Consider the following 24,476-nt stretch of genomic DNA (forward strand, 5'->3'; position numbering starts at 1 on the left):
TGTTAATAAAAAAATAGAAAATAACAATAACGGTAATCTATTTTTGCCTATTAAGGATAACTTCACTAAAGGAAAAAAATGCCAGGGTTTTAGTTTAATAATTACAGGGATTTTTATATTAACTTTCAATTCAGGAAAAATTATTAATTAATAAATTTATAATTTACGTTAAAATTGGGATAAAAAATTTTTGACTATGAATTATTGTTTATTGATGTATCCCAACATTACATGAATTTTTTCATTCCCTAATATTTACATTTAATATGTTTGAATAATTTTTTTTGTTTTTATGTCAGAGTGACGAAAGGCGCGCGGAAGCCAGACTACCCGCATTTGCCTCTATTTTCAGGGCTCTGTAAAAATTATAAATAATCGATATACAGTTTCGGGAGTCGGGACTTTTTTTACGAAAATTCATTGATCTTTTCAAATCTGTTTTCGAATTTCTAAAATTTTGAGAATTTTCCGAGATATTAAGAAAAAACTAAAGCCATTGTTTATAACTTTTGTAATTTTTATCGGCGCGTTTTCGGACCTGTCCTTAAACTTTCTAGGCAAAAATACGAATCGAATGACACCTTGGTCGTAATTTTTGGACAGGGCTGAAAAATGTCACCAAAAAGAGCTAAATCGAGTACATGTGAACCAGACTATTATAGGTCATTCAGAATAGTCCAGTCATCACTCGAAGATGACTGTGTATACTAACAATCGAAACATGCTGAAGTAACTACATTCGGATTCAATTGTTTTCATTACATTTTTCGCTTATTTCAGTTTTCTATTTCTTTTTACTCTGCGGTCATTTTCATCTTTTATCTTGATTATTTCATTTTATTCGTTTTAGCTATAGATTTCGAACCTTAAAGTTAACTTTTTCTCCAGGGCCTGAAATTGAAGAAACAACGAAGCACCGGTGATTTAGAGAAACGAGCGGGAACTGGAAGCATACGATCGACAGCATCATCTGCTTCTTGGATTAGCACAGATTCGACGCAATCAGCAATGACGAATGCCTCCGTTCCTTCCGACTCCAATGCGAGTTTTGTCGTAGAGGTGAGAACAAATATCAAAATGAAAATATAAATACTGTTTGGTATTGATCGTTTCAACCAGAACTGCCACAGGTACTATTTTTCACAAACCTCTATCAATAAAACTAATTCAGAGAAATTCATGATCGATCTCACAATTGCACCGAAATCTTTGCTATTCAAAAGCTATCGATAGATAAATCGAAACGTTTCGTTTCGTGGTATGTGCGTTTATTGCGAGAACGAAAGTTATATATCGAAGTCTCAGTAACAAACAATCGTAATATCTGCTTGTACTAATACTCATCTCATGATACTGAAAGATATTTTGTATGCAGTATTCTGTAGCATAGTTTCTCCATAGTCATTAGTGTTCATTGTGTTTCTTTTTTTGTAAATAGTCATTATTTGCTCCTATCTCATTTTCATTTTTTCAGATACCTCTTATTACATTATAAATATATCGAATTAGTTCGTCCTCTCCAATATTTATCAATTCGTTGTTTGTTTATTTCTTCTGGTCCTGCAGCTTCTACTGATTCCAGCCGTTCTACTACTTCAATGAATTCTATATATGTGTGAATGTTTTCTTCTCCTTTCTCTCATCATGATCCTCTGTTTGAGGCTTCACTGCCTTTGAATAGATTAGTAAAAATGTTTTCCCATTTTCTCTGCAAATTTTTGGTATTCATGTAGTACTAGCGTAGTACCATAGTTATTACAATGTTTTTTACACATTCAAAGAGTTTTTGTTATCTTTGTTTTGTTTAATCGATACTTTCAATATGTTCTTCGATCCATTCTGATTACTTCTTTTTGTACAGATTTTATGTTTCAATTTCTATCCATATGTGCGCGTTTTTTCAATATCATCAATGCAAATGACATAAGACTGATTAGTCTCGCGGCCATCGCTGAGTCCTGTCCGGTTCTCCCAGGTTTCGGAATGAAGGTGGCCCTAATCAACCTCCATATACACAATCCATTAAGTAGACGTTTCGGCTTTTTGTAGCATTACTGAGAAAATTCCATCTGATCCCGGGTGTCGAATTTCTTTATTATTTTCAAGCACAATCTCGTAAGTTTGCTTTAGGACATTTTCTTGTTTAACGACTTGACTTCCTCTTTGTTTTCTTTTCATTCTTCTCATATCTCTTTCACTGCATTTTTGTATCTTTCATATCAGTTTTCATATCTTGCGCATTAATTTTAGAGTATCACAGGACAACAAAAAAAATTGTTTTTGCAAACTCCATTTGCTTTAATAGCTGATTTTTATAGATTTTTGTGTGCTGAACCCAAATCTGGTCTTGGTTTTTTTGTATCACCCATAGTCTAGAAAATGACTTTTTTCATATAATTTAAATTTTAAATGCACGTATGCGTCAATTTAAATTATTATCATGGTTTTTATTCACAGTAGGTTACTTGAAATAATGATACAGTGTGGTAATGTAGGTTTCACTAGTCAGATGGAATTGGTTTATACTTCCTTTCTCTTTTTTCTTTGAAGTTTCTTGTGTAGCTTTTTTTGCGATGAGTCGCTTGTTGAGCTTCACAGTGAAGTGACCAAGAGTATTATCTTATCATATTGATGTTCCAGCGGCCCTGATAATATTTTTCCATCACTTGGTGAAAACGCTCACCCTGCTCCTCACTAACATCTCCCAAATTTTCCGCGAAGTAGACAAGATGACTGATCAAGAAGTGGACTTTCAGGCTCATCAAACATCTTAGTTTCTTAAAATCCTTTAACATTTTAGCTACAATTGTACGTAATTCTGGGTCTTTTGCATTTGCTAAGAATTTTGTAACAAATTGCTTGAATGATACCCATGCTTCTTTATCATGTATGGTCATTGTGGTTTCAAAGTTTACGTCGAATATCATTTTTCGAATGTCGGGTCCTATAAAGACGCTTTCTTTAAGTTTAGCCTCTGAAATGTTTGGAAATTTCTGACAGAAATACTTGAAACAAGGTCCATCTTTAGGCAATGCCAACTGTTTTATGAGGCCTAACTTTATATGTAGAGGTGGTAAGAGAATGTTTCTAGGGTCTTCAAGGTTTTTGACTCCCTCACAGGCCAGTTCTTTCTGCACCAATGTTGATCCTTTGCTCTACTGTCCCATTCACACAAAAAACATGGAAATTTGGTAAAACCGCCTTGCTGACCAAGAAGGATGCATGTTACTTTCAAGTCACCACATCTCATTTATTTATTTTTATTTATGTATTTATTTATAATACAATACTCTACAGGACATAGCCCAATTACAGAGCAGGAAATAACAGAGAATAATAAACAAACAAGTGACTGTAAAGTCTCCAAACACTACAAACAATACAAACAAGTGACTATAAAGACTACACATTTTATATTTATTATAGGTGACAAAACAATCATTTTAGGAAGTGGGATTTTATATTTGACAATTTGCAACTAAATATATCTAAACTATTGCTAACAGAATTTGTCACTTCACACATGGTATGGATCGGAGAATTCTCCAGAACATTTGTGCGAGATGTTTTTATATAGAAAGTACTCGGGTGTCTGGAACAGATTCTAGGAATGCAAATATTAAACTCTTCCAGTAATGTTGGGCAGTCAACTACGCTTTTTATAATATTATAGGTTAGTGCAACACTATAATATTCACGCCTTTTTTCGAGACTGCAAAAGTTATGATTTTGTAGCAATTCAGAGTGGGTTGTTCCTATTGGAGGATAAATGCCATCGGTTTTTAGGCTTAGCAGTTTTAAAAATCGTCGTTGAATTGCTTCTATTCTAACAATGTGGTATTAATAAAAGGGGCTTCACACAACTGACGCGTATTCTAACTTTGATCTTATGAGAGCATAAGGTCGAAGTTTCTTTGAAATCACTACTGTTACGTGCAATTAATCCGTACAAACGACAGGAGGAGGTTACAACATTATCAATATGTCTATTAAATGATAGTACAGTGTCAAATGTGACGCCAAGATCAGTAAATGTTTCTGGTCACACCAGGGAAACGTTTTCTATTGAATAATCAAAGATCAATCAACTATGTTCTCAACGAGGCAGTATAGTTTTAGATCATCGGCATATAAAAGGAAATACAGATCTATAACATCTGCAATAACATTAATGAATATATTGAAGAGCAACGGTCCCAGATTTGAACCTTTTGGAACACCGAAAGAAGCACTATATTCGGTAGATTTGAAACCATTGAGCTGAAAATATTGTTTTCGATCCCGTAGATAGGACTGAAAGAGTGCGATTAAGGATGGAGATAATCCAAAGGCTACTAGTTTGTTCAGTAGAATGCCATGGTCACGCCTGTCGAAGGCCTTAGAAAAATCTGTGTAAATAACATCAGTTTGGGTGCTATTGTCAATAGATTCAACAATATGTTGGGTTACAGTCAGAAGATTGGTGACTGTTGAACGATTTTTCATGAAACCGTGTTGGTTTATACTTACATTGCAACTAACATGCCGATATAAAATTCGCTCCAGCAGAATCTCAAAAACCTTTGCAAAGTTGCAAATAATAGAGATAGGCCGATAATTTGAAATACCTCGTCTATCTCCTTTCTTGAAAATGGGACAGGCTTTTGATGATTTCCAGATCCTTGGTATTGTAGCCGATCTTAAGCAGATATTAATTAGTATAAATAGAGGACGAGCAAGCACAAGTGCACAATCTTTTAGGATGAAAGCTGGAATGTCATCTGGACCAGTGGTCTTTTTAGGCTTGAGCGACCTTAGTGCCTCGTATAGTTCGTTTTCACTGAAGCTTGATATATCAAGAAAGTGATTATTATCAATATCAGAGTTTGGTTGAAAAGGGGAAGAAGCGGTATACGATTGTTTGAAAAGATTGGCAAAACCGTTTACGATATTAGAGGGCCCCTCCAGCAATTGACCTTCAAAATTCAGTACTTGTGATCTCTTTAATATGTACAGAATGGTCAACAGGTATAGATGCGTAAGTATTACTATTGTATAATAAAACAGCTTTTTAACTAGTTCTGGAAGAATCAATAAACAGCCTCCAGTCTTTTTTTTTGTATTCAACACCAAACTCTTTGATCAGACCTGGAATGTCTGAGCATTACAATAAATCACCTCCTTGTTCAAGAAATTTCGAAAACTGTTGCTCTCTCTTTCTATAAACATATATGCTAGTTCCAACTGCCAACACGTTCTTTTCTTTTAGTCTAGAACCAAGCAATTCAGCTTTTTCTTTTGTTAACCCAAGATCCCTAACTAAGTCGTTAAACTCAATCTGAGTAAACAGTTTAGGCTCTATATTTGCTGTAGCACATTGGAAATCTTCATCATATTGCTCATCTATATCTGACAGAACATCAGAAAACATTCCAGTTTGAACAGAATTCAAATCATCTGGAGGTTCTGGGACCGGCAAATCTACATCGTGCCCTACTGGTCGGATGGCGGAAATTAGGTTAGGGTAGCTTATTACCTTCTTGTTTTTCGAGTTATGGCCAGTAATATCAATACTACAAAAGTAGCAATCATCAGTGTAGTTTCTATAGGTTCCCTCCATACCATAGGAACAGAGTACTTGAAGGCTTTTTTCTCCTTTTTTGATCATTTTCTAAGATCTTCAACACAAACATAACATATCTTATGCGGGGCCCCAGATTCATCCTGATCACCAAGTTCAATTCTAAAATATCAGAAATAACCCTTTATCACAAAGTCTCTGATGTTTCTTTGATGTTTTTTAATAAAAAGTCCACCACAAATATAACAAAAACTGTCGGCAGAGTTCTTACAACAGCGATTAGATATTTTAATGAGCACATGTACTGGAAACCAGAAAGTAAGGTTAGGTTGACAGTAAACAAAACATCAGCTCTAAACAGAACAATATAATTTCCCTTTTTCTGGACAGTAAATGTGTTTCAGCAGTGCTGCCAACTCTTCTACATCCAGCACAAATTATTCAACAATTTTATTTGTAGTATATAAAAGCTGTTAAATTCTGTAATAAATCAAAAAATGTAATATATTTATGTGCAAATGTGAAAAATTGTTAGGTGATACGGCTTAATAAGTGTCATATTTGGATTTAGCACCCTAAAAAACTGAATAATAAGATGTTTTAAGTAAAAACCTTTTTTCATCGTTGGCCTGTGTAATTTATCTATATCATCTCTCCGAATTTTTTTTGTGGAGTTCTATTCTCTTTTTTCCTGTCAAAACTATGCACAATTATATTATACAACTAACCGATCATTGATGAAAATCCATTATAACGTATTCAAAAATACACTTCAATGTGAGATTTCCACTTGATAGTTTACAAAACCGCGACACGTGTTTCGCTGTGCAATTGCATCTTTGGGCGTCACAATACTGTATTGTGAATCCATATCATCTCAATGGTAATCTCAGCCCACATTTGGTGTGAAGTAGTAAACGAAGTAAATGAGGACAACGTTATTCCCACAGATATAAAACAGATCATGTTCTACTAATTTGTTTGGAATGTACTAAGCAGTATTCCTTTCGATTCATTCGTCGCCTCCTACGAAACAAGTGGAAGGAATAAAATTATACAATTTCAAAATAATCTTGGTCGTGAGCCAACGACAGTTTCAAGTGTTATTTTCCCTTTTTTTATCACAAAAATAATCGCTTGCACTACAATAATACCGCATACATGACAAAACAATTCAGTTTTTTTTTCACACTATCTTCCAATAAACAGTGCTTAGAAATCCAACAAAAGCACCGATTCCACACACCAGAACTACAACATTTTTCTTGACGCGCGTTTTTCCCACCGAGTTGGTGTTATCAGGAGATGACATATTTTATGGTTCTGGAGTGTGGGTCTTTCAGTTATGCTGGAAAATACCCTACCACTATTTCGTTAGGGTGTTTTGAAGAATATGCATTATTTTTTTTAAGGACAAAACACAAGCACTACAGAAAAATCCTCACGGCGCTCTAAGAGCGGTGCCTATGGGAAAGTAGGGATTCGCATTGGATTCGACACGCTGGAGACTAAATCCATTTGAAAAAACGTTCTCAGGGAGTTTATTCCACATGAACGCAGTTCTCCAAATAAAAGAGTTCTTAAACAGTCAAGTTCGAGGTGTACAGAGTTGAACCTCAAAACGATGAGCAGCCACAGTCCGTCGTGTATTTCTGATATGTACCGCTCTTGGTGGAATCAAATGTGCCAAGTTACTTGAACACTTCCCGTGAAAGTATCTATAGAAGAGAGACAAATCTGCAACTTTTCTTCGATGTTCCAGACTATCAAGGTTGCAAGTGATGTTCGCATTTCCAATCAGGCGGATGGCTCTTTTCTGGAGGAAATCAGCAGCTTCAGGGTATGCTTAGGGACGGAGCTCCCTACATGAGAACAATACTCCAAAGAAGGTGTGCTCTAAGCTTTATAAAGCATCAAGAGTTGCTGAGGTGTGTACAGTTTTCTGGTTCGGAACAGTGTTCCAAGCTTTTGAGAAGCAGCCTTTGCAATTCCAGCTATATGATTGTGTCAAGACATAATGGTGTCCATTTCAACCCCCAACAAACTTATCGAAGCAGAAAACGGAATTGTCTGTCCTGACAATATTATTTCCGGTTCAGATACACTTATCTTTCTGGAGAAAACCTATGCCTGGATTTTTATGGCATTGAATTGAACCTGGTTAATTTAATCCCAATTCGAAATCACTTCTTGATCCCCATCAAGATATACAACCTCCTGCTACCAGTGAAGATGTGCATCCGCAGCCCATATCCTGGAATCCAAATGGAATGACGTGACAAATGTGGTGTCGTCAGCAAAACAATATATTGGATTCTTGAGATATCCATTCGAGAGACATCGAGAGATATGCATCGACGCGACGGTATCTTGCAGGGAACGTTCTTTATCAGGAAGCTGGAGAGCCATACACAAAAATGATCCGACAAGCCATAACATCAAAGCTTGGTCATAAAAATCCCCCTGCCACACACGGTCGTAGGCCTTAGACATATCAAGCGCAATAGCTCTTCATGTTCCTCGATTGCGTTATTCCAAATATGTGTGACATATGATAGAAGGTCGAATGTTGATCTTCATTTCCAAAAGCTATATAGATGATCGCTCAAGATGCTAAAGCCTTCCAAATATTTAAGGATATCGTAGTTTACGGCTTTTTCCATGATTTGTGATATCACTGCTACAGGTCTGTAGTTTTTTGGAAGATTTTTATTGCCTTTTTTGGGAATAGGCTGAACTCGAGCCATCTTCCAGCAAAAAGGAAAAACTTCTTCCTTGTAAGATAGGTTGAAGAGTCTGCAAAATACTGTTGTGAGATCATTTGCGCACTGTTTGAGTACGATGACGGGTATATCACCCAGTTGGTTGGCAGCAAGGGTGGTATATATACCTGAAGTGAGCCGGAGAGACCCACACTCCAAATCGGTACGATCAATCAGCCTTATATCCTTCCTGCTGAAAGGAATTGAGAGGATACAGGACGGACATATCAGTAGGGTAGCATTATCTGCATCCCCCTGAGCCCTGAATAACCACCAGTATGCTTATCCAACCGGCAAATCGACATATTCAGCATTAAACAACCTCGTTGAGAAAATCTCCCAATCCCTTGATCACAAGGAGATTGCGGTCGCTACATTTCTTGATATTGAAGGAGCATTTGACAATGCACTACCTTAATCTATAGGATCGTCTTTGGCTAGGAAGGGTATAGAATCGACCATAACTGGCTGGATCTATGCCATGCCAGTAAACAGAACTGCAACTACGACTCTTCAAGGTGAGGCTATCAGGTTCAGGGTCACCATGGTCTGCCCTCAAGGTGGGGTACTATATCCCCTTCTATGGCCACTCCTAGTAGATAGTCTACTTGATGCCCTTGACAGAAAAAAGGTCGATCTGCAAACTTATGCAGATGACCTTGTCATCCTGGCAAGATCCACGTCGGGAAGGGTAGCTTGTAATATCCTCCATAGCGCGTTGGACGTTGTTCACAGTTGATGCTTGAGGGAGCAGATGTCTGTCAACCCCATCAAAACTGTGTTAATCCCCTTCACCAAGAGGAGAAAATTGGACGATCTAACGCCACTTTCCCTCAATGGTGTGTCCATTCCATTTGGAACGGAGATGGAATGTCTTGGCATTGTCCTTGATAAAAGATTCATCTAGAACGCTCACACAAAGACAGATTGTCTCTATGGACATATCGAAGGATTTGTGGTGAAACTTGGGGTTTAGGTCCCAAACAAATCCATTGGATTTATATGATAATTGTCAGACCAATGATCCCTTATGGTGCAATTGCTTGGTGGCCGAAGGCTTTACAGAAAACGGTCCAAGCGAAGCTCTCTGGATCACACACATTTTTCTGGAGAGAGAGGCTAGATGGACTGCATATAGACTTGTGCACATTGCCAATTGCACAAATCAATTCAACGCAGAGTGCAACAGACTGTTGGTTGACATCGTAAGTCACAGCATTCTGGAAATGACCTCTGAGTTTATGCCTCCAACTGTCAACTACGAACTGCCTTATAAAGTACTATTCCCGAGTAGAGAGGACTGGACCCTCCGAAAGAAGGAAATATTAAGAGCAGATAGTTGTTGGTTCACAGATAGATCAAAAACACCTTCCGGTTCTGGTGCAGGTGTTTTCAGTCGCAAACCCAGGACAGCGTTATCTACCTGCCTAGGAACTTATGTGACTGTGTTTCAAGCGGAAATTTACGCTATTGAATTGTGTGCGGAGAGATTGGATAAATCCAATTTCACTCACAATTCAATAAAAATATTCTCGGACAGTCAAGCGGCGTTGGAAGCTCTTGGCTCCTACCGAGCAACGTCTAAATTGGTAGCAAATTGCCAAAAACGACTCTCCTCGATAGGAAGACTTAACAGATTGTCTTTGGTCTGGATTCCTGACCATACTGGCCTGGAAGGCAAGGAAGCTGCTGACTCTCTTACAAAGGAGGGTGCTGCAAGCGGCTTCATCTGACCAGAACCTGTCATTGGCATCGTTTTGGGCTTTGCCAAACAAACACTGAACACCTGGATGGCAAAAAGATTTATGGACTGCTGGCAGAATCTTCCAGGATTGACTCACTCCAAGGCGTTTATTCCCCATTCGAAGCTTTATACCAAACAATTGTTTTACTACAGTAGGGATGAACTACGATGTCTAACAGGTCACTGTCATTTGAATCATCGTATGCAGAGACTTGGACTGTCGGTAGACGATGTGTGTCGCCTCTGTCTGGAAAATGATGAAACAGCAGAGCATTTACTTTGTGCCTGCCCCGCTGGAGACCGAATCAGGTTTTTAGAGTTACCATGTGACCTGAAAGACCACTCACCATACAAACTAATCGGCTTCGTTAAGAAGCTACTTTCATTTGGCGAGTGTGAATAGGTGTGAGCCACAATAAACCCTTGTGGGTTGCGGTGGAGAGTCGAATAGACTCCACTCACTCCTGACCTACCTACCTACCTACGATGACGGGTACTTCATCAAGACCAGACGCCTTGTTGATATTGAGCTGTTTCAAAATTTGCCTCAATAGACGTTATCGAAAAATAATTTTCAACCGACCAGAAGAATCTAGACCCGTTGGAGTTGGCAAGTAGTTTATCCCTAATTCTCTGATTGTGAAGTTTTTTGCTTTCATTCATTCTAGATTTGCAGCTGTTGCGAGCATCAACAAACCTAGTTCGGTTTTCGACACTGAAAAAGGAATATATGCATCCATGGATGATAGACTTACTTCCGTGACTTCAGAATAACAAGTCGATGGATTGAATAATATGTGCAATTACTGTCGTTGTTCGTCTTTCTGAAACTTCGTATTTCAGTTCATTTCACTACACAAAAGTTTGTCTCACACTGCACTGTTGGTATTTGCACTAGGAAATTAGTATTGCAACTGATAGTTTGTAAAATTATGAATGTGAAAATCTATGGTAACACTGTGCAGAAGCTGCAGGTTTTAATGCCTGATATTTTGTCTATTGCGGTAGACATTACTAAAAGCGATGTGGTTACGATTGCAGCGCCCGAATCGGTGCTCGTGTTGTTCCCGTTGTTCCGAACACAATAACTAGGATGCTGTTGTTTGGCTCTGGTTTTATATTATTATCAGTGGGCGTGGCTGGTAACATTGTCCACTGTTTTTTTTCATTATTAACAACCCGGAAGCAATGTTTCAGTTGAAAATAATAGTTTTCAATCCCTAATAAGCGATAGTTTCAAGTATTACACATTATCAACAACACATCTGTTTCACCACAGTGGCAGTTTCAATATATTTGACACCTGCTTTTCAAACTTTTTTATGGATTTTCCTTTTATCTTCGCTCTGAATATATTGCTTTTCTCCCCAACTCTTTCTTGTTCATTTCCGTAATTGATTATTTGAGAACGTGGTAATTAAATAAATCATCACTGATCTATAAAATGTATCTCTACGACCCACATTCGACGAAACAAGTGTTTTACATAATGTAGCTTTCAACTCGACTGAAGGAAATGTTTCTGTCTATAAATAATCGCAACAATCCTAACGGTTGTGAAACGCTGACAATGTCATAATATCCTCCAAGCACTACTCAGAAGTTGAAAAGTTCAAAAAAGTCGAAACAACTGATTTTTCACTTGCAAATACCATGGACCAAACGTGAACCGAATATTTGTTTTATTTCTATACCTCAAAATTAATTATGTTACCTATCTTTGGTCGGTAGACCCGACAGCGGTTTCAATTCAATTTCGAACGAAATTGGATACTGATAATGTGAATACTTTGATTCTGCTAGCTCATAAATCTCATCTGTTCATCTTTTTGTTCGTTTATGAAGTGCTAACTTCTTATGGGATGCTAAACCGCTTCGTTATCCAACGCGTAACGGCGCAAGATTGTCTGGCTTTCCTTTCTCTCACGTATACGTCAGCGGAAGGCAGGCTCCTCCTCTCTCATCGGACAAACACTCAGTGTTTAATGTGCGTTAGACATATACTGTTGGCAGTATTTTAAATAAAAATCTAACCAGCAAGCACGTAATATTATTTTATTATGTGAAACGTGGTACAAAAAAATTATGATACTAATTTTGTGTATGTACATTATCAGTATCATTATTCAATCCTACAAAAGTAACAATTGGCTTATGGTAGCTATAATATATGTACATACAGAACATAATCAATACATTATTTTATTAATAAATAACCTTTCCTTACATTTTCACATTGATATACATAAAATTTAAGTAGTAACCCAAGATTTCCTCAAGTTAAACAATTTCAATATTAAGTAGTTCAACTAAGATTAGTTTAAGTTATCACTCTTGTCGGGCGTTTCGAGACGCACGCGTTTTTTAATAAGTTTTTAGTTTTTCCCGTTGACGGTAAATTTGCCTGAATAGCAATAATTTTGAGGTAATTCATCGAACAATTTCTCAATTAATCATTTACGACAAAAAATTGTTACGAATTCGCAGTATGATAATATTTTCTATTCTTCCATTAGGACGAAACGATGGACCCGAGCGTGACGGAAACCTACATGGGGGAATGGAAAAACGACAAGCGATCTGGTTACGGCATAAGCGAACGATCGGACGGCCTCAAATACGAGGGAGAATGGTACGCAAATAAAAAATACGGCTACGGCGTAACAACTTTCAGTAACGGCGAGAAAGAAGAGGGCAAATACAAGAACAACGTACTGATAACGAGTCAGAAGAAAAAGATATTTCTGATGAGGAGCGCCAAGTTTCGAGAACGAATAGACGCGGCTGTCAACGCGGCGCAAAGAGCTTCGAAGATCGCCCTGCAAAAGTCCGACATAGCCATCAATCGGACGGCTACGGCTAGAGGAAAGGGGGAGCAGGCAGACATCGCCGCTGCTCACGCCAAAGAGGACTCAGATATTGCCGAAACTGTTGCCAAACAATACGCCCCGGACTTCAAACAGCCCGGGCTCGAACGACTCAAAGCGAGACAGAACAAGTTCAGAGAAATGCAGATGCAAAGCCAGAGCATAGACTTGGAACAGAAACCAAACATTAATTCAATCAACCAACTTCCCAACAAAATGCCCAATCAGATTCCGAACCAGATCCCCAACAAATCCAACCAATTGCCTAACCAAATGCCCAACCAACTTCCTAACCAGCTTCCCAACCAACTTCCCAACCAACTTCCCAACCAACTTCCCAACCAACTACCTAACCAAATTCCCAAGCAAATTCCCAACCAAATACCCAATCAAAACCCTAACCAGTACCTTCAGAATAACCCCTACACGCAACAGCAACAACATAACGAAGCTGGACTGTCCGGCAACAAACCAAACAACCCCTATGGCAACCCCTCGCCTAACCCTTACAACAACCCCAATAACCCCAGTAATCTCAACAACCCTTCCATGCAGCCACATATAAATGATTATAGACCGAAGTTGGGCAACAACCCTTTGGAAAACAACCCCGGAACGAGTACAACTCATCGATGCAGAAGCCAAGGAATTCCATTGCTACCGAAGACATTCAGAGTAATTCGCTTAGGAGGATGTCCAGGAGGGTTTCGGGCGATAGGCCTTATCTAGGGAATATAGGACAACAATCTTCCATTGATCATTTCGACCACTACAAGAGGCCGCCAAGTAGGGATTCCAGTGTGGATAGGTAGGCAAAGTTTCAAGTAGTGTTTCATACTGAAACGGTATGCCAGTTGTTGTAAACGACTCGCGGGGTTTCATTAGGCAACACATTCAACAAAAGCTCAAAAATTACAACCTGAAAACAGTTATGTCCACTTCAATATTCCTTAATAGTTACTTCATTTGTATCACTGGTTTATTGCACTAGCCGATAATTGGATCAAGACTGATTGCTGTCCTCAAATCATACAGCGATAGAAGGATTGCAAATGGCTTTTGAAGCTTTTCAGTACACTCTCGACTTTTCTCACACTCTGAATTATCCATCCGTCGAAATGTTCAGTAAAATCCCCATCACCATCCTGTAAATCATACATTATCGAAATTCGATAGGCAGACGCATTAACTTGAGGACTGATTCGATGTTCGAATGAATAACAAACTTCAATTGCTGATTCAAATCATTCTAGTTGGCAGCAGTAAATTGAGTTGATTTCAAGAAAGATTTGTTTTGAGGTTTCGTTTTGTCTTCTTCAGGAAGCTATAGTGTCAAAAATATACTATTGCTTTACGAGCTGATAGCATTTTTTTCCTATATTCCAAGACAATCATTCCATCAATCTTATTTTCTATATAAGTTTGTATAGGACCTCTATTATTCGGAAATAACTTGGATTGTCCAATAAATTTCAGCCTGCTGGGAACCAACTCTTCAGTTTTTTGAAGTTGAATTTTTCTAGTACTCTGTATGTTTCTCCTTGACCCTCTTTCTGATTTTATTCAATTCCCAAGATGTTGGTATATCCATAGTTGGTTCAGTTCCTATACATGGAGTTGATGTTCAGTAATGATTTGGCACACTCATCAGCTTCCTTATTGCCTGTGAGTCTTGAGTATTCCTTAAAAATTCTCGTTCGTAGGTAATTATAAAAAGCACACACTAATGTATGCTGCAGAATCAGCAGCTTGTAGTATTTTACGTATTATAATCGTTGAAGGGAAGAAACAGCAAGAATCACAGAACACTGCATTGAGATACTCCATATTTTATTGGGGATTGTTTACTGAATTTGCTATCGTGAATTATATACGATTTGTCATTGAGGATCACATCAAATCAAGAGATCTAATCAAATCCATAGTTTTTCTAGTGAAATATTTTATGGTATATAATAAAAAGCTTCACTCAGATCAATAAATACTGCCAAGGTTTCTTCCTTATCTTCGTTTCCTTCTCCTATGCAATTATTTTTTAGCGACTTTACTGGGAATCAATGCAATTGGTCTATGATTTGATAATTATCTATTTTCTGATTAGAATACTGATATCACTCCCAATTTTTGGTTCATCTGAAAGTATGCCATTTCAGTACATGACTCATTAATGTACTAATGACTAAATTTTTTATACGTACCGACTGAGTGGTTTTTTTATCAGTTGGGTAGAAATTGTTCAATTATTTCATTATACCAGATATTTCTGCTTCTATTGTTGAATGAATAGAAAGTCTTCCTTTTCCGTGGAAGAATTACCTATATGAATCAAAAGATGAGCTTTTGAAGATGAAATTCCATTGATTACTTCATTTACAATATTTTCAAAATGATTGGTAAATTCTTCGATGGATATCGTCTCAGTTGTCTTTTTCAGATTTCCTTCCTGTATTAGTGTTGATATCCTGTATTAGGGTCGTCTTCTTTTTCCCACTAATAGTAGTTGTTGATATTCATATTTTTTCATTTTCGACTGTTTTTCAACTCCTTATTATTTGGCGATTCTAGTAAATCGTTGAAGATGGTAATTTCTGCCCTGTCTTTTGTCTACCAACCAGATACTTGTTGTGTACCCCTCTGCACTTTCCAGGTACTCCAGAGCAACTGGCCGCCTGAGCAACGCCATGAACTCCAGGCAACCCTCGGTGGACAGAACCTCCGTGAACCGGCCTTCCGAAACTCCCGATCGGACGCTGCGAGCCCCCTCTGCCATTCGGGGCACCACTCCCGGACCGCCTTCCAGCAACGTGGGTGCCAAAAACGGATCCGTCGTGACAGGAAACGCCACCAAAATGCCGGTTAGCGGCTCCAAGTTGTCGGGCAGCATCACCAAGCTGCCGGCAAATAATACAGGACCCGCCCAACCGCCTCCCTTTGAAGAAATCATCATAAGGAAGAGAGGTCTTGGCCAGGATATCATTCCCTCCCCGAACCAACCGAAGCGGACGGAGAGCCTTTTCATTCCCGGACAGCCGACGCCGCAAGCTGTCAACAAGGTCAGTACGAACCAGGTCAGTATCGGGTGATTTGAGGAATTGAGTGAGGTTGTTTACATTTCACGCTTTGGATTAACTAGAAGTTGATCTATACCGAATGAAAAAGTAATACGTGCGAGTATGCTCTTCCGGTAGAAGAGCATACTCGCTAGGCAAGATATCGGTATGCTTTTTTCATTTTCCGATTCCTTTCGAGATTAGTACCTAAGAATTTCGTACTTTTTTTATTACAAAAAAACCAAACTGGTTATTAGCGTTACAGTTCAAGTTACATTTCTAATTGACATTGGTAACGCTTTAGGCTCTGCCAAACAAACATTGAACACATGGATGGCATAATCTTCCAAGAGTGGCTCACTCCAAGGCGTTTATTCACCCTTCGAAGCTTGATACCAAACAGTTGTTAGACTACAGTAGGGATGAACTACGATGTCTAACAGACCTTCTTACTGGTCAGTGTCATTTGAATCATCATATGCAGAGACTCGGGCTGTCGGAAGACAGTGTGTGTCGCCTTTGTTTGGAAAATGATGAAACAGCAAAGCACATGCTTTGTGCCTGCCCCGCTGGGGACCGAAACAGGTTTTTAGAGTTCGGCAGAGCCGTACTCTTACCATCTGACCTGGAAGACCACTCACCATACAAACTAATCGGCTTCGTTAAGAAGCTGGGTTTATTTGGTCGAGTGTGAATAGGTGTGAGCCACAATCAACCCTTGCGGGTTGCGGTTGAGGATCGAATAGACCCACTCACTTTGGACCTAACCAAACCTAACCCTAACATTTCTAATTATATTTGAATACAGTTCAGAAAAGACAATAATGTCTCAATTGTCCAATTAGTACCTAGTGTATCTTTCAAAGATAATTGGTATTCCATGATCATTCCTCTGCTGGTTAGAGAGCGGACAATCAGTAAGGAGATGCTTCACAGTCAGATTCACATGTCACGCTCCGCGTTTTGGTTCATTCTTGTTTTGAAGCGAATACTCGTGAGTTAAACGTTTGTGGTCTAACGGTAAACGGGTTAGGATTACTGAATCCCTTCGATGTTTAGGTAATGTAAAGCAAATTCAAATCCAAGATAGAGTGGATGTAAACATTGACATGCCCTACGCACGTGATATTGAAAATCCCAAGAATTGGCCAGGGTCGTATTCAGAACCAACATCTTGTTGATCGCAAATGCTATATCATACTTAGGAAAACTTTTTTTTATAATAACGAGTGAAATGCACAAGTTTTGTAGTTTAACAGGAAAAATGACGATGATATGCCGAACACACTTCTCCCATTTCTCCGCTGTGACTCTTTTCAAAGCCTCATCAAAAAGTACTTTGAGATCTGCAAATTTGAACGTGGTGTTATGCTGAGCTACAAAATTCTTCACATCCGCGCATATTAACTCGATGGGATTGAGGTCGCAGTGGTATGGAGGCAGGCGAAGGACAATTTTGTATTGGTCTGCTGCCATCTCATCGACTATATATTTTTGGTATTCAAGCTTGCGCTCCTTGACAATTTTTAGTAGCTGTACTCTTAGCATTGAGTCTTCAAAGCTAATATTCTTTGATCGCATCCAATTTTGGATTTCAACCTTCTTTAAAGACGTTGTCGGAATCTTCTCTAACCGTCGCGAATGATAAGGTGCATTGTCCATTACAATCACAGCATTATCCTCCAGATGGGGTAGAACTTTGGAAAACCACTGTTCGAAAGATTCACCGTTCATTTCTTCGTGATAATCTCTAGTTTTCTTCGACTCAAACACTACAGCCCTTCAGCAACAAACCCATTCTCATTGCCGATGTGACAAATAATAAGCCGTTTTCCTTTACCTGAAATTATCAAGAGGCATGTAAGTAAATAAAACCAATACGAGGGTTACTTTTTATATATTGAGCTGAGGCAGGTCTTAATATAAATATAAGTTCACCTGATGGATTTGTTAATCCGGTGGATAGTCCATCTAGAAAGGCCCTCCTAGATGAGGTCACAGTTTCACCGACCCATACTTTAGGGGTAGTATGACCAGCGTTAACCCAGATTTCATCCATGAAATAAATTGTTCTCTATTGTTCCCTATAATATTTAATTTTGGTCAAATACTCTCTCCTCCATGACACAATTTCCTCTATCCAATAATAAACTATTGCGCCCTCGTTTTTTCCATACAAAATTCAAATGTTTCAATACTTTATGGAATGCTGTCCGCTTAAAACTTGGCAATAAAACATCTTCATTTATTTATGTGAGTACTTTGTCTATCGTGGGTATTTCATTTCTGAAAAATTACTCATGCACTTTCCTCCTGATTGCATGTTTATCAGCATCATCTATTGATTTTATAATGGTTTGACGATTCTGATTTGTATTCGGTTTGGAAAATGTATGATTTTGTTCATATTCCCGTAAAACATTGTAAATTGAAGCGCAACACACTTCAATTTTATCGGAAACTTTCGATACGACTTCGTCGACAGTCGATGTCTCAATTTCTTCCATCTCTTTTTTGAACACATTTAAAATCACTTCTTTCATCTCAACACTCAAATGTCTTTTTTGGATCGTTTCCTGGCTGGACTTAGAGGATAGCTCACAGTGTCATCAGCAGTGTCTGTAGTGGACATCTTGGAAAATAATTTTAAACAATATACTATAACGCACGCCACACAAACACGCAAACGACTGATTACAACCCTGTGCTGGTACCGAACTCGTACCAAGAAGGCGAATTCACCAATGAACGCTGCCCTTTCCATCTGGCACTGGGTGATCACGTGAACATCACGCTTTGGTTTTGTTTTGTTTTACTCTATCTTGGATTTGGATAGACTTTAGTCCATGGTTTAACGAAACTTTTCACTTCTCTCAGCTGCCAACGGTTTTGGCATGTGACTATTTTCATGTGACTATTTTCAATTGAATTCCGCATGTCGCCTCTCATCGTTTAGGTTATAATTTCAGAAATTGCGCTGGTTACTACTCCTTTGGCTAGTTCATCAACTTCTTCATTACCTCGACAAATAACTAATTTCCACTAATTGTCAATTCGTTGATGAGACCATTTTCAATATAATTCTTCTGATATTATTAAAAAGGTAGATATTGCTTTATGAATGAATATAAACATGAAACGAACATAAAATAAAGTTACCTTCATTATTATTATTTCTCCATATCGGTATATTTTCTGTCAGGACTGTGATAGGTGAATTATTATTTAGACGTATTCAACGATAAATTACCACAATACACAATAACCAAGAAGCACGAAAATAGGAAAGTACTACCTGGATTCGAGAACTAATCTCCAAATGAACAGCTTCCACTTTTCACCATAATGCCATGTTAACAGCTCGAAGACTCACACCAACAAAGGAACTATCCTCTCTTCTCCAGCTTTCTTCTCACGTGTCAAAACAGGAAATCCTGTCCTTGCATTAAGCCCCCCCCCCTCCGTGGAGTAGAACGCCCTGGCAATAGTCTCGGCTTCCTGGTCCTGGAGAGGTATTGCTTCTGGCCATCGTGAAAAGCGATCGACGCAGGTAAGACAATACTTATATCCCTCGGAGTACGGTATAACGATGTGGTCGATATGGACGTGCTCGAACCGTCTAGAAAGTGCTGAGAAGTTGCCGATGGGTGTTGATTCGTGTCGTGAAACCTTGAACTGCTGGCACTCGGTAGTTGCTCTGGCACCAGAACGCGACAGCTCATGGATGACATCAAAGGCTGGTCTGCGAAAGGCGGCTGTCAGGAAGGGCCGCGCCGTCGTCGTGGGGATGTCGCAGCAGATGGCAGCGTTGGATCCAGGGATGTTCACTTGGCGCAGGATCAAGCCAGAGTCATTTCTCTGACGGAATTCCTGGAGCTGCTGGTCCTGTTGCTGAGACGCTGCGAGGGCCTTGAAATCGAGTCGCGTAGTGCATCGACTCGGGATTGAGCATCCGCGACAACATTATCATCACCAGAGATGTGCTGGATATCGGTAGTGAATTGCCCGATGAAATCCAGGTGGCGGAACTGGCGGAAAGCGAAGGTGAGCGGCTTGTGATCAGTCAGGACGGTGGTGTCCTTCAACCATGTGTCGGAAGTACTTCACGGCCTCGTAGATGGCCTGAAGTTTTCGGTCGTAGGCAGAGTATTTGGCCCCGGCGGAGCTCAGCTTCTTCGAGAAGAAACCCAAAGTTTCCCATTCGCCGTTGTATATCTGGTGTAGGCTGCTCCAACGGTGTGGTCCGACTCGTCGCAGACCAAGGAGAGTTTGGCGCCGAGCTTTGGATGGGCAAGGAGTGTTGTGTTGGCAAGCGTGTCCTTGCAAGCAGTGAAGGTAGCTTCAGCAGTGTCATTCCACGTAATTGGCTTCTTCCCTTCGATGTTGCCCTTGAGGAGGTCGTTAAGTGGCGCCTGAGTCCTAGCAGTCCTACGCATGAAACGCCTGTAAAAGTTAATCATACCTAGGAAATGTTTAAAAATCTGTTTAAAATCTGTTTTTTCGTCAATCAGCTGTCGCCCCCATACGAACGACAACTCTCAGAAGTTGAGAAACTTGTGCGAGCTAAGGACTAACGAGGTCTTACCTTTCAACGTGTGATTCCTAACGCGGAGGTCCTTCGCTGTTTCGGGCGTTTGATACTCCTGGATTACGGAGACCTTTTTCGGAAGGAGTTGTGTACCTTTGCCAGATATAAGGTATCCAAGGAACGCGACGTTTGGCTCTAGAAATTTCGGAGGCTGAAATTTTGTATGTAGGTTCGATTTATGTTGTACGTTTGCAATAAGAAATGATTTTTGAATATTCCAACTGGGGCGCCAGCCGTGCAGGAGAAAGACGCGTCCATAAAACAAAATCATTGAGCCATTAACTGACCATAAGTATAATTTTCCTTCATTTGGGAGCATAGACGTTTGAACACTTTCCACCATATCATCAACAGAAGTCAGACAACTATTTTTTTGATTTTCCAAACTATCATTATTGATCTTGATTTTGCTCTTCAATTGAAAGAATGACTGTCTTTAGACAAAATTCCACAACTTCAGTGTTGGGGTGCTTCTTATTTGTGAGCAATATTGTAAAGAGGTGCTGATTTGAGTTGTATAAAACACTAAGAGTTGCGGACAAGTGAATGAATTTTCAGTTCGACTTAGTTTTACAATTTTATGATAAGCTTCTATTGCGATTTCAGCGATATGATTATACCAAGACATGCCATTTTCCATTTTGACCCCTAACAAAATATTCAGCCACCATAACCAGGAATCATAGATCTGTCTGGGGTACTCACTTTCTCCAAAGAAAATGGTCGCCAAATTTTCTAAGAATCAAGTTTTACTTGGCTACTATAAGAAAGTTTAGCTGAGTTCTTTGTTAAGATGTGAACTTTCAGATATTGCATATCTTGCTAGATGTTAACTGATAGCTGATGTTTGGACATCTGAAATCAACTGCCAAGTGTGCTAAGCTATATTCTGGATTCTTGGTCTTCATGAAAAAAATGTAGATAAACTTCAGAAAAACGCTTAGGAACAATGTAGATCCCTATAGAAAGTTGATTTTGAAGGTGCCTGAAAGGAAAAGGGAAAGTATACTTGGGAACACACATGGAAAACCGTTTAAGAAAAGAACTGAAGAAATGCTTCGATAGAGGAGGCATCAGTTCTCAATAATTTCAACGCTTTTCATTAAATCATTAGAGGACAGAGCTATGAATAATGTAACAAAGGAGAAATTACAAGTCATGCGAATATGACAGGTTTTGATCTCAGAAGGTAATTTATGTAGTCAAGTACAGAAGAATATTGTTGGAATATGATACAAGGTATTTTTCTAGTTTTAGTTAAAGTTGATGTTCTAGCACTTCAACTCTTGTTTAAGTCACCATGTTTTTATTTCGCAGAAATGGACTTCGTGCAATCATAAATAACAGTTATAGATTCGAATACATCTTAAATACATATACTGAGAGCTTAAATGCAGATCAACTCAGTTAAAATATAAACAACCTTCGCGCAAAATAGTTGCTGAGTATTACTTTGTCAGCATATCAAATAATAGAACATTCATCAATTACGATTATTCTATTTATAACAATGATTAGTAAGGATAATGCAAATAAATGTTTTTGTAACTCCGCAAATTTAAATTTATCCAGTACCATCTCCTATTGCCAGGTGGGTGTTATTCAAGTATGGCGATGAAGTTGTATGAGACGGAAAATCTTACTTAACATCATTTCGCATATCAAGCGTCGAGCCAATGGAAATATTTTACTAGGACTAGGCGTAAATCGTCCTATTATTATAACAACAACCAAATTTATCTGCCAACATCCAATTTTTTTCATTTCCGCCCAACATTTACATAACGATGAGTCAGTAGTTTCTGAGATTTTTACCCGTACAAAAATGAAAATATGATTTAGAACCGATGTAGAATGAGGAATGGCCGTCGTTGGCCACGCCATAGGCATCCGTCGCGTCGTTATTTACGACAAAAAGGATGTTCAGGGTCGGATTCGGTCAGAAATGGAAAGTGGGCAATGATATTCTCAAAGTACAGCACCCCTAAGGATTTTTTATCGTATTAATTGAATCAGAAAAGTTTAATAAATAATGATAATATTAATTTACTGATAATGGAGTGTACAAAAGTATAGGTAATGTAATTGGTAAATAAATATAGGAACCCACAGGACAGGCGGAATTTATTTATATACGAATTGGTGATTCGTTAGGTCATTATAAAAAAAAAGTTACAATGAACATATGTCCGGAGTTGCTTAGTTTCTGAGATAGAGGGCGTTGAAGTTTGAAAAAAACTGTATTTATAAAATAGCATAAATATCCTTACACCGATTTAGTTGACATTTGCTACAGTTATTCCAGGTGATAATGCGCTTATTTAGCCCGTACTACATCAAAATTATTAGATCCAGTGGCGTCTCAGTGGGCACCACAGATTAAGCAACTATAATTAAATTACAACTTTTTCGTCGCTTGTATGCCATCGTATGAATCAACCACCTGCGAAACATTAATCTTGGGTGAAAATCTCGAGGCCGAACCCGCTTTATGTGATATGGGTATAGGAGGTTTCTTTTTAGAACTGTCCATACGGTTTTTGGGCTGACTTTCAGCTGCAGTGCAATCTTTCTGGTACCATTTGAAGGATCTTCTATCGCATCAAGTATAGCTTCTTCTAGTTCACGCGTTGTTACAGTTTCTGGTCTTTTATCACCTGCACCTCTGTTAAGATATCTGTCCTGGTGAATTATATGTGCTTTTTCCGCATTTCCATTTGCTAATCCATAATTAAAGTGCATGTCATCCATTTCAATCCATGATGGAATCACTGCTAATTGACAACTCTGACTTTCATTGATTTGACAACACTATCACTGTCAGTCGGTTTCCAAAGCAGGCGTTCATGATATGCAAAGTGGCTTCAATTTTTTTGTCTGGAAAATGAAGCTGAATATGAAGAAAACACAAGGGACTAAAGAGTTTTATATTCAGTTGATTGATCTGAAAAGAAAAACTACAAGTCAATAGCGTACTTGTTTTTCCCAATATAGTTGGGTGTGGTGTGCCCTGTATCTCAGAAACGAAATAACAAAATGTTCATGAGAACTTTTTTCTTGAAACGACCTAACGAATCACCCTCTGAAATTTTGAACCGTAGTTAGAAAATACCCTGTATAGTCCTCCAGAGTACTCAACGAAATGTTTACGTTAACTTCACGGCAGTTCATCTCTTTTTATATTACTCATCTACTCCTCTATAGGAAGTATAAAAGCATGTGTTTAAATTTGTAAGTGTGTTCATATCTATTTCATACTGTAATGTCCAAGAAAAACAGAATCTATCTGGCAAGATTCACATTTATAACCTCATCCTTCAGTGCCTCAGTTCTCGAGGAAGAGGCAGTTAAAGTTTCGAAAGCTAGAACAGAAGAAAGAGTTCTCACTTTTCTTGTCTTCGACTGCAATACCTAATCCAACCTGTTTTTTCAATAAGGCCAGTCGAACTAACTCGTGTGTGTGAAGTTGCTTTTCCGGGTGTTCATCCGTTGTGTATTCTTCAAAAGTCGACGTTTCGCCTTCATCCCAAATGGCATCAGCAAGACTTGTTATCGCTTGTTCTTCGTGAGACTCAGTTAAGTCGCAGCTGAAAAGCTAAACGTCTGTGGATGTATCGATGTAAGTAAATCTCATGAAAAAAACATGTTTCTAGAATATATGACAGATAGCTATCTTCTGAGAGAAGACGCATAACACGGACAGCGGAAAGAAAGCGAAAACCCCCAAATAGACAGCAAAAAGTGTACGTACTGATGTCAATGAAGGTAAAAGCAGAATCTCATAGGTAGATCAGTAGCTCGAAATCTGCAATGCCAGGAAAACAAGAAATTCGTCAACCGCAACCGAAGTACTAGAAAAACGTATGGGATGATAAAACGTCTGAAGAAAAACAATTACCTGAAGT

General features: G+C 38.7%; 1 protein-coding gene across 1 annotated transcript in view; it reads left to right on the plus strand.

Moving 5' to 3' along the window:
• LOC111505080 (junctophilin-1) overlaps positions 1–15,721 on the plus strand; it is a 103,921-nt gene extending 88,200 nt beyond the window's left edge. Inside the window, exons 4-6 of the mRNA XM_023159828.2 lie at positions 889–1,059; positions 12,583–13,741; positions 15,581–15,721. Of these exons, the coding sequence (XP_023015596.2) occupies positions 889–1,059; positions 12,583–13,662 (1,251 nt within the window). The 3' untranslated portion in view covers positions 13,663–13,741; positions 15,581–15,721. The remainder of the gene's footprint in view (positions 1–888; positions 1,060–12,582; positions 13,742–15,580) is intronic.
• The last annotated feature ends 8,755 nt before the right edge of the window (positions 15,722–24,476 follow it).

Source organism: Leptinotarsa decemlineata, unplaced genomic scaffold (genome assembly GCF_025532065.1).
Source record: "Leptinotarsa decemlineata unplaced genomic scaffold, Ldec_3_MD MMD2_tig00026354_RagTag_RagTag, whole genome shotgun sequence".
Classification (NCBI taxonomy): Eukaryota; Metazoa; Arthropoda; class Insecta; order Coleoptera; family Chrysomelidae; genus Leptinotarsa; species Leptinotarsa decemlineata.